The 12,193-nt window shown below is 34.5% G+C and overlaps 1 protein-coding gene across 6 annotated transcripts in view; it reads left to right on the top strand.

Annotated features, from left to right (window-relative positions):
* Positions 1-12,193, top strand: part of LOC150091205 (voltage-dependent calcium channel subunit alpha-2/delta-3-like) — a 1,918,419-nt gene that overhangs the window by 1,166,361 nt on the left and 739,865 nt on the right. For all 6 annotated transcript variants that reach the window (XM_090374703.1, XM_090374689.1, XM_090374699.1 and 3 more), the window contains one exon: positions 11,395-11,466. In XM_090374703.1, the coding sequence (XP_090230829.1) occupies positions 11,395-11,466 (72 nt within the window). The remainder of the gene's footprint in view (positions 1-11,394; positions 11,467-12,193) is intronic.

Genomic DNA, 12,193 nt, shown 5'->3' with positions numbered 1-12,193 from the left:
TTCGAAATTTATTCTTCTATTGACTTCCAGCCATTTGTCATTATTACAGCTAATAGACTTATCCCAGATAAGTATATGAATCCACCTTTTCAATTACTGTTCTTTCATATTATATCCCTTTCTGTGGCATACTTGAGAGAGTATGCCACAGACAGAGAGCAATCTACCATCACCCTCACTGAGCGATCAGAGAGAAAACTGGTTAACCAATTACAAAAAACAGTTGGCAAACCATAAAACGGGAGCTTGTTTAGAAGACCTTTATGCCAAACATGATCGAAAGCCTTTGAGCTGTCAAGAGCAACTACTTGTGTTTCACCGAACTTTTCCACTGAATTTTCCCATAGATGGGTAACATAAGCCAGAATATCACCAGTGAATCGACACTGATGGAATCCATACTGGCAATCGTCGATCAGACGGAAGGTTTTTAGGTAGTTTAAGAGTTCGTGGTTAATTGATTTCTCCATTACTTTAGAAAGAGTAGAAGTAATTGTGCCGACCGGGCTAGCCGGGTGGATAAAGTGCCTGGCTGGCAACCCAAAGGTCGCAGGTTCGAATCCTGCCTCGGGCTTGGATCAAAGTACTGCAAAAACCTTGGGAGGTGCATTATGGCCACAGAAGCTGATGCGCCAACAACTACCAAAAAAAAAGAAGTAATGCAATGGGACGATAATTGGATGGGAAGGATTTGTCACCCATTTAAGGAACTGGTTGAATATTAGCAAATTTCCAAACAGAAGAAAACACACCATTGGAATAAGAAAGTGAAAAAAGCGGCAAAGAACAGGAGTAAGTTCAAGAGCACAGGTTTGGAGAACAACTGGAGAAATAGCATCAGGACCTGGAGCTTTCTTAGCATCAAGATTCGTCAATATCCTGCTGACATCCTTTTGACGGAAGACCACAGGAGGCATTGAATGGAGCATGTTGGGAATGGTGGGAGGTGTTTTACCAAGATCAATAATACATGAGTTGGAAGAAAAATGGGATGCTAGCAGGTCAGCTTTATCCTTGGTTGAAGTTACAACAGAACCATCTGGTTTGGACAGAGGTGGGAGCAGAGGTGGGCAAAAGTTGCGGCCAATAGCTTTGGCAAGGGACCAGAATGCTCGGCTACCATTAGGGCAAGAAGCAAGTTTTCTACTCTTAGCCTGTTCAAACTCTAGTTTGGACTGATTAATCATTGCTTTACAATTGTTGCGAGCTTTGTTGTAGGCATAAAATGAAACTGAAGAATTAGAAACAAGCCAATTACGATATGCAACATTCTTCTCTTGAACAGCCTTAGCACATTTATTGCAAAACCAAGGTTTAGATAAAGGAAGAGATTTTAAAGTCGAGTGTGGGATAAAGGATTCCATTCCTGAAAGAATAATTTCACTGACACGATCTGAGCAAACATTGACATCAGAAGTTTTGAAACAGTAATCTGACCAAGGAAAAGAAATCTTGCAGGTCATCCCATTTTGCATTCTTGTAATGCAAAATGTAGGAATAGCCATGAGATAATGGCTCCATTAGAGAAGAGACAATCACCAAGTTGTGATTTGAAGTGCCTAAAGGACCTCTCACTTCGACCGTGTACTTAGAAGGGTTGTTTGTGAGAAAAAGATCAAGCGTGTTGGCTGTATGATTAAGATTGTCCGGTATTCTTGTAGGTAAATGAACAATCTGTGCAAGGTCATTAGTAATTGCAAAAGCCCCAGCATCTCGACCAGCTCGGTCGGTGTGACTAAAAAACGGTAGCCTGCTGGAATTGTGAACATTAAAATCACCACAGCAAATTACCTTATCTTTAGGACAGTTGGACTGGAGAAAGTCAAGTTGCAAAGAGAGGAAGTCAAAGAGCTTCAAGTGATTAGTGGAGTTGGGAGAACGGTAGAGACAACAGATGAATTTGGCAGAATGAGGTAGGGAGATTTTAAGCCAGAGAAGATCAAAAAGAGGAGATTCCAAATTACCAAGTCTCTGACAGGGAATATTGCAACGGGAATATTCAAAAGTTCCACCTTTGAGGCGAAAGGAATCATCGAATAATTTGGGCAACTGAGATGGGCAGTAGTTGAATCAACTGATAACTGAGATTTTCAAAAAAAAAGTACATGGGGTTTGGTAGAGTGCAAGTGGAAATGGACTTTGTTGAGATTAAAACTGAGACCATGTATATTTGTGAAATGAACTAGGAAGTGTTTGTGGGGTTTAGATCTTTTTTTCACAGATAAGCTAACTCTTTTAGTTTTACAATTCATGGGGTATTCAATAGTGAAAAAACTGGGGGGGACATGCTGTACAAAGTAACGAAATTTTTGGATGTGGCGTACACATGGTAAGAATATACCCAGATCTTTGACATAACGTGGCCTCGACAATGCTTCCCATTTTCACACTATTCGGACTCCCTCCAGACACTATCTGGCAGAGTAGAGGCACCAAGATTATACACTAGCTGATCCTGAAGCCTCCTAGAGAGAGAGTTACCAATAGGTTCTCTCCGGTGTACTAACTAGTGGCCGGCCTGCAAACATCGTTTTAAAGCTGTAGCCTCAATATAAGAAAGATTGGATTTCGCCATGATGTCCGTCATAACCTCAAAAGTCATCAGTCATACTGCATGACGGAAGATATGGGGAAGGGTTGACTGGAACATAGCTCTGTAGACGAAACATAGTTTCCACCACTTCAAGCCTCCAATAAGCAAAGTGGTAGTATTGCACCGGTTGATGAGAGTCATCTACTATCTAGTATTGCCCGATAACACAGATGAGTGGCATTCGTCCATGTTGTGTGGGCACCACACCTCGATCCCTGCTTACTTTGGTTCACTCCTGGGTGATCAACCTCAGTGTGCTTACACATGGGGGGTTTTACCCAGGATTATTAACAGTCCCACCATCGTGAAGGTGCAAGCAGAGTATTTGGCTGTCACAGACCATCCACTTGACTTGAGTGTCACCCGAATATCAGTTCCATTAGCGTATTAGTCTCCCAGGTAGCAAGTACAGCTTGCCTGGCATATCTGAGAGAATGTCTGACAATCTCAAGGACCAATATGTACACTCATATCTAAAAATTAGTAGACTGAATTGAAATGAAATTTGATTGTTTTATAGATTTCACTGTTAGAATAGCTCTCTAGTTGTAACTTTAAACTATTAAAAAGTTTAAACTATGATAAAAATATTGTGTATGTCTAATCTACCATGATTGGAGTGCATTTATAGACAATTGTTACTGTATTTTTAGAGAAATAAATGAGTGAAATATTAATCAGTTCTAAGATTCTGAAACAAACACCAGAGAAGCTGAGATTATATTCAAATATACCTTTCACATTTGATGAATCTTATGAAATAGCATTGATACATTCTATTCTTGGTATAATGTGAGTACTCAGTATCAGAATAATTACTTCAATTATTTTGTTGATAATGAACGAAAACTAATAATGTGTCCTAATGGAATGTATGAAGTAGTTTTTTTTAATGATTATTTAAAAGTTTATTTCCAGTCAGATAAACCTTGTATCGTGTTTGAGGCACCTCTGTAGCCAGGTGGGAAGGAGCAGCAGTGCATAGCACACACTTCTTGATTAACCGGGGTTCGAGCCCGTCACCACCAAATACGGATGACGCGGAAAGGTCAGGAAATGACCACCGCATATTCCCGGAGCAATATGGCCTTAGTTGCTAATGCTCCTAAAAACCAAAAAACGAAAAAAAAAAATAACATAACATATCGTGTTTGATATTAATTTATCTATAGGTAGATTTTTAGTTAAGTTAGAAGTAGGTTATAAAATTGACTTTTCAGAAGAAAATTTATATATTGTGTTAGGATTTGAACAAAACATATACAGTGATAGAATAAATGAAGGGACAAATACTCCTAACATTACTTTTGGAGTAGATAAAATATTAGTACATTTTTCAATTGTAAATGGAGCTAATAATAATGGTAGTCAATGTTCTTGTTTATACTCTGGCATTAACACCAGGTCCATGGAGTTTACAATTAATCAATCAATACAAATGTTAATCGTATTTAGCAGTCACAGGCTTGAACCCCGGTCCACTCAAAGAGCGTGTGCTACGGCACTCACGCTCTTGTTGTTGATGTTATTTGGTTTTTAGGAGCATTAGCAACTAAAGCCATGTTGCTCCGGGATTATGCGGTGGTCATTCCCTGACCTTTCCGCATCCTCCGTATATGGTGGTCACGGGCTCGAACCCTGGTTTAATCAAGAAGCATGTGCTACCTCCTGCCCACCTGGCTATGCAGGCGCCACTTGCACTCTTGACCACTCGACTACTTATCAGATGTAATATATAGCTTTAAGCCTACAAGTTATCCATTTGCTGCTGTGATTGAAAGACCATATCCCCCCCCCCCAATATATTTTCCTCTCAACACAATTACATTTAATGAAATAGTTATTTCACTAACAGATGAATATGGAAGTGTAATTAAATTAAACGGAGAAGATATATCTTATGTATTATACATTCACAGGAAATGTGACGATTTACTATATGAGCTAATTAAGAAAGTTAATTTACTCATGAATAAATTTTAATTTAAATAAATGATTCTTAAGAGAAACAAACAGCTATATTACAAAACTCATCCACATATATACAAACATATTACTGGAAGTGGTAGTATATTTGATTTAATTAAAGGATTAATTATGTTTGATTAAAAAGAACTTGAAATAGTTAAAAATAAAGCAACAAATATGTTAATTGATAAAGGTAAACAAATAATTAACAAATTAAATGATAAAAGTGAAGCAACGCTTGAAAAGCTACTAAGTGGAAGAGGGTTAAAATTCTTAATAATTAATTTACTATTAAATAGAAGTAAAACATCCTATGTGGAATTTACTTGAACAGTCTCTTATAGATATATCAACAGTATACTATGAATATCATAATTATCTTTAAAGAAATGTAATTGTCAAGGAACTTTCAAATATAATTTTCGTAACAGATATTGATAACTAATTTTTTCTTAATGGAGGATATTTTCATGTAGAAGGATGTATATTAAACACTAATAATGCTACAGTTATTGAAAATGAAATTGTAACATTAACAAACAATGGTTTAATATTTTTTCAACAATGCAACTTTTTATAAATAATGAAAATATAGCTGATATTTCATATGTTGGATAAAAACTCTAGTTGAAAATCTAGTAAATTTTACAGGTGATATTCCAAATCTAGCACTACTAATCTCTTTTGATACTTGGATACCTCAGATACATTAGATTTTAACATATATATTATTTTTTAGCTTATTTTTATGAGTGTGAACTATTATAAGAAAAGGGGGGCATTTGAAGGGAAATTATTGCATTAAAAATATAAATATTGTTCTTTTGGAAGTATTTTTAATGAAAATGAATGATCTTTTAGCCAAAATTGTGTTGCAAAATCATTCACTTTTTTGGGAATTACAAAAGTTGAAATCTGTCCTAGAATCTCCAGATACATTAGATACATTAGATTTTAAGCTTACTGGGTGTACTACTTACTGAGTTATGCAAAGCCATTAGAAAGAGAATCAGAGAGGACATAAGAAGATTTAACACAAGAAAAGTAGAACAAGCATTAAGGAAAAACAAAGGACTTAAATCAGCAGTCATGAGCAGTAATACAGAAAGACAAATGATACTCAAACTGAAGAATAGTGATGGTGTAATTATAAGTAGCACTTCTGTTAGTGAGGATGAAGTCGAGGCTTATACTATATAGATTCAACTTGTTTCTAGCTATATTATGACTGTGCAATCTTTTTTTTTGTAGATATTTAGATTTTTGTGTTTTACAAATTTCCAGGATTTCTTTTGATTTCTCAGTAATATTTAAATAGTATTGCATAATTGTTAGTGCATTTTGTGTTATTTAGTTATTTTAATTTTATTTTTTCTCCCTTCCGGCCCTTTAGCATTGGATCTGCTTATTTGAAGTAGTTTTCCAAGCAGGCAGGACTGCTGATGTAGTAGTAGTAGTGCCATGTGATGCAAGAAAGCAAATGTATGAGCTTATGCAGCATCAGCCAAAAGAAAAAAAAAAAAAATCACACCATTCCCTCCAAATGCCTGTCCAGTTCCTCCTTAAATTTATTCAACCTATCAACTTCCACAACGACAGATGGAAGTTTGTTCCAGCAATTAACCACCCGCTGGCTAAAGGAAAATTTCCGCACATCTATTCTACATCTGTCTTTTCTTAATTTGAATTTATGCCCCCTTAGATTCGTAATCTGAACAAGTGGAAGGATCCCATCAGAATTCAGCTTGCTCAACCCATTCAAGGCCTTATATACCTCAATCAGATCACCGTGCAGGTGCCTAGTCTCCAGCCACTGCAATTTGCAGAACTTAAGCCTCTCTTGGTAAGAGGATCCCTTCATTCCCCTCACCAATCTTGTTGCCCTTCTCTGTACATGCTCAAGTAAATCTACATCCTTCCTAAAATGAGGCCTCCAGACCTGTACACAGTACTTAAGCCGTGGCCTGACCATTGCCTTATACAGAGGGATAATCACCTCCTTTTCCCTGCTAGCAAAATTCCTATATATCATTGACAAAACCCCATGACCTGCCCTGGCAGCCTGTCTGCATTTCTCAGAAAACTTCATATCTGCCTGTACAATTACTCCCAGGTCTTTTTCATTTTCTACCACCTTAAGTGTAGTACCACACAGTTGGTACGTTTCTCTGGGGTTACTTCTACCCATATGTAGTACTTTGCATTTGTCAAGGTTAAACTTCAGTTGCCACTTCTTAGCCCATCTGCCCAAATTATCTAGATCCTGTTGCAGTAGCACACTGCCATTACTGTCATTAACAACCCTGCCAACCTTTGTATCATCTGCAAACTTCGACATTAAGCCTGATATACCTTCATCAATATCATTGATAAATATACAAAACAACAGTGGACCTAACACCGAACCCTGTGCGACTCCACTAATAACATTAGTCCAAGAAGAGCAGCACCCATTGATTACCACCCTCTGTCTTCTAGCACTTAACCATCCTTTTATCCATTGTAGCAACTTACCCTTAATACGATTCTGCTCCAATTTGTACAATAGTCTTCCATGCGCAACAGTGTCAAAAGCTTTCCTGAAATCCAAATATATGATATCAAAATTATTTTTCGCATCCAGTTCCTTTGTAACAACATCATAATATCCTATCAAATTTGTCAGACAAGACTTTCCCTTAACAAACCCATGCTGTGTCTGAATTATTGCTGCAGTCTTGTCTAGATGATTCTGCAATGCATCCTTAACCAGCGACTCCATTATTTTACCTGGAACAGAAGTTAAACTAACTGGTCTGTAATTACTCGTGTCACCCTTCAATCCCCCTTTGTGAATTGGGGATACATTTGCACATCTCCAGTCCGTGGGAACCTCCCCTGAGTCCAAGGATGCTCTCATAATTATGGCTAAGGGTTTGCTTAGTTGCTTTGCCGTCTCCTTTAATATAACTGGATAGATCCCATCCACCCCAGGTGCTTTTCTTACGTTTAACTTCAACAATTTCTCTTCCACTTTGCTCTCAGTTATTACAAAATCATTAAGTATCTTGCTACAATTTGATAACCTTCTGCCATTTTCAAACCTTAATAATTCCTCACGTGTGAATGTAGATGCAAAATACTCATTCAGTTTGTTTGCTATCTGAGCAGGATCATCAACAGTCGAACCATCGATGTCAAGTGGACCGATCAGATTCACCCCCTTCCTTTTAGAGTTTATATAAGTAAAGAAATCCTTGCTGTTTTTCTTAGCATCTTTTGCCAAGGATTTCTCGTAATATGCCTTCGCCTGCCGAACCTCCTTTTTTTGTGACCTGATTACAGATTAACTTATATCTGCCATAGGCTTCTATGTCGCCTGATAATTTATATGCATCCCATCCATTTTTCTTCTCTGTTACGAGTCTCATTAGTTCATTTGACAACCATTTAGGCCTAAACCTTGAACAATATTTCTTAATAGGTATGAACCTTTTAGTAGCTTCCACGATTAATTCCTTGAATGCTTCCCACTTAGAATTTACTGTTGGTAACATCGTCAGTTGATCCCACTGTACAGAATTTTAAAACTGTCGGAGACCACTGTACTCACCTTTACGGAAGCAAAAACCCTTTCCTTTACCCCTGATAGTAGTTAAATCTTTAAGTAAATCCCATGTCAGTACACTGTGATCACTGCCACCTAGTGGTTCTTTTATCTGCAAATTCCTAATACATGAATGATCACTGCTGATAACCAGATCAAGAGTATTACTTTCTCTGGTTGCCTCTCGAACATGCTACTGCAGAAAACAATCATCCAATAATGCTGGGTGTGGATGTTGCTGGGTGTGGCTCAGCAGTGCTTTCCTCAGTAATGTCTGACTCTTTCTCTCCCCCCCCCTTTTTTTTTCTTCTCCTCTTCCTCATTGAATTTTTTAGCCAAATATGTTGGTTATGGCCTTTTAGCAGTGCTGTATTCTCATCAATTTGCTATAGAGTCAAACTACATTCTGGTGCCATCCATTCCTTAAATCCACATACATACATACAAGTCCAACTTCAGCTTTGCACCATTTCACTCCAGCTCTGTTGGCAGATAGTTAAAAATCATATATTTTCCGCAGGAATAACGAAAATGTTTCATCTATATGTTTTGTATCATATGTTTCTCTAAACATTTTTGAAAATATATCTTTTAAATGAAATTATCTTTTTTTGTTAATCGTTTTTTTTTTAAATTGCAGAACGTGATATTTATAGGTTTTGTAGTTCTAACAACAAGGTCCTGGAATACAACCCCATGTAGATTGAATTGTTGTGCATTCCCTTTGTCTGGAACCTCTGAATTCCGCATTTGTTCCTTTAAAAGGAACATCTGCTGAATTCAGAGGCTGTATTCAAAAATAGTGCATCATACTTAATTCTTCTAAAATAAACCTGCATAGCAAATACACTTTGACACCTGTATTATAAGATACTGGAAGTTGTTCTATCAGAAGTTTGTAAAATCATATTTACTTAAAGTAGTTGAAAGTCTGCTGTTTGCAGAACAGCATAGGATAAGATTTTATTTAATTTTATTTTTAATGCCATATAGCATTTTTATGTTAAATGCTGTATGACTCCTGTCTTCTGTTAATTAACTAAGAACTCTGTTATCTGACTCAGCCAACCAAAGCAAAAAAGAAAAAAACAATAGTATTGTATATTGTATAAACTCTTAAAAGAATGCCCAGTTAACCAGAAGAGAGAGATCCTGTGTCAATCTAGACAAGACTGCAGTTATACTTCGACACAGCATGGGTTTATTAAATGGAAGTGTTGGCTGACCAATTTGATTGGATACTACAATGAGGTCACAAAGGAACTGGATGCAAAAAATAATTTTGATATCATATACTTGGATTTCAGGATTGATTGTTTATGCAAAATAATGATTGTGGAATGGTGAACATGCAACTTATTCTCAAGGCATTTTTGTGCAAAAGTTTTTATAATAATTTAACTTTCATTTCACAGTGTATTGGAGGTTTTATCTTGTTTCTTTCAGTTTCATTTTTGCTTCAGCCATTTTTATTGAGAAGACTAGATATCATCTAACTAATATTTGTAATATTAGTTAGATATGTGTCATAGTATGTTGCACATTATTTGAATATGCATGGTCCTTGATTAACAGCATGCATCTTTCCCTTTTCTTTGGGAGATTTCAAAGTTGCTTTTTCTACCTTACAATGAAGGATTTTGTTCTTTTATAGCTGTAAATATTTACTGTTAATGGATAATGTTATAATGATAACTCATAATAAACATAAAAACGATTTGATTTCTCTGTTTCATAATTATATCTGGTTTTTATTTCTAATTGTAAATAAATTTGTAAATAAAAAAATGTATTTTTTGTCAAATACTCACCCAGAAGTAATATTTCTGGGCAATCTTTTCAATCACAGTGTATGAGTATACTTAGCAAATTATAGTCTAAAAGGCTTCTAATTATCTAAATAATAATCATAAATTAGATAGAGACTGGTTATCAAAATAAAGCAGTCTCATTAATTTATATTGTTTTCCAGAATTTCCTATTAATGAATAGGTGAAATTAACTTGTAGTGATGCCATTTTTTTAAAAGTAGGGCAATTCCAGTGCAATTTGTTGTGCAGCTAGTTTTTTTTCTGCTGTGAGCATAAAGAATATGAAAATATACTGTATATGGTAAGGAACTGTTCCAGGTGTTCTGTAGACATCAGTAGCCTTACATGATGTGTTTTTGAAAGATTCATAATTTTTTTTTATTATTATTTTGATTAAATAATAATAATAATATCAAAGGGAATATTTACTCAATTAGGGGTTAGAAACATTCAAATTTCACCAGTTCACAGCATACTGGAATGCGAAATAGATTACTAAAAATTTTTAAAAATTGAAAAATGGAACTAAATAATAGTATCTAACATATTATATATTTTTTAAATATTTTTAAAACAATTTTTTCACATAATATATAGAGATATGTGCATATGCACATTTAAAATTTTGTGTATTATGATTTTTAAAACTGGAAAATGAAAGAAACTAATGGTTTCTTGCCATTTTTCCAGTTTTTTTCTTTATATTTTATGTCAATAATGTTTATTTTTTCAATTTCAGCAGAATCAATTTTTTTTGGTTTTTTTTTTAAATGAAAGGTGTAAAAAATACAACTTTTTTTAAAATATTTATTTATTTTTGATTAAAAACTGGAAAATAAACACAATAAATGTTGCAATCCCTTAAGAAAAATTTAAATATTGGTAAATCCAAGCAGAATTTTTAAAAAAATTAACAATAATCAATACTTTAAACTTTTTTTCCAGAAAATTAAAAAGAAAGTTTACACCTGTCAGGTGTGGTGCCAGTCAACTTTTTGCAGTAGCCAAGGGTGCCACTACTGCAGGGTTGAAAAGAAAATTTGTCAGTTACCATAAATAATAAAATTTGTTAGAAGATAAATGAAGTCCAAACTTTATTTTTTATTTTTTTGGTTTTTTAAAAAACCCCAAAAAAAAAAAAAAAGTTTGGTGTCATAGTATGTTGCACATTGTTTGAATATGCATGGTCCTTGATTAACAGCATGCATCTTTCCCTTTTCTTTGGGAGATTTCGAAGTTGCTTTTTCTACCTTACTATGAAGGATTTTGTTCTTTTATAGCTGTAAATATTTACTGTTAATGGATAATGTTATAATGATAACTCATATAATAAACATAAAAACGATTTGATTTCTGTGTTTCATAATTATATCTGTTTTTTTTTTAATTGTAAATAAATTCAAGTGAGATTTGTGAGAATAAAAGTATGATTTCAGATGAGAAGCACTTCGATAAACAGGAGAATAGGTTGGTGCAAATTACCTGTCAAAGTTCACATGGACAACATGGCAAGTCATTTTCTCAAAAATATATTTTCAGCTAATTATGAATATTTTAAATTATTCTCTTATGCTAATAATTATATACTAGTAGCAGTAGGACATCCATTCTTTCACATTCTAGGCAGACATTGAAAATGGAGTTTTTTATATTGGAAAAATCAAAAATATTTTGTTTTTATAATGGTATTGATCTCTCATTCTCTTTTTTATACATTGCTCACCATTTATTTCAATTTTAAATTCTGGTGTTGAAAACAGTAAGGAAATTGTGTGGGATGATGTGATAACATGATATTTGGGACTATATTCTCTTTATAGAAAAAGCATTCATGTACTGTGTTTAATAATCACAGAAAAAATATAATAAATAAATTTCACTTATAACAAAAAGAGCAGTACTAAACACATTGAATCATATTATCATAAGTGCATTAGAACATTTTGTTTCAGGCATATGCTAATATATCTAATAGCAAATACCTCAGCAATACTTAAATTACTGCAGTTTAAATAGAATTTAAATAATCAACGTATTAATGTCACAAAGCATGAACTGATCAGAGTAAATTTTCTGTTATCTTTAGTATATGTTTTGTGTTGTTAAGAAAATTAGAGTAACACCTTTTTGCATTATCTACAATTAGTTTATGTTCCCTATAAATTATTTTACACTTATACCATTCTTTTTTGAGACTAGTTGGTCTCAATCAAGGTTCGGGTTTGTACCTAGGGG

The sequence above is a fragment of the Mastigoproctus giganteus genome, chromosome 1 (genome assembly GCF_048544385.1).
Source record: "Mastigoproctus giganteus isolate SK-2022 chromosome 1, ASM4854438v1, whole genome shotgun sequence".
In the NCBI taxonomy this organism is placed as follows: Eukaryota; Metazoa; Arthropoda; class Arachnida; order Uropygi; family Thelyphonidae; genus Mastigoproctus; species Mastigoproctus giganteus.
The sequence above is the reverse complement of the archived record's forward strand: the minus strand, read 5'-3'. Positions and strand labels throughout refer to the sequence as shown.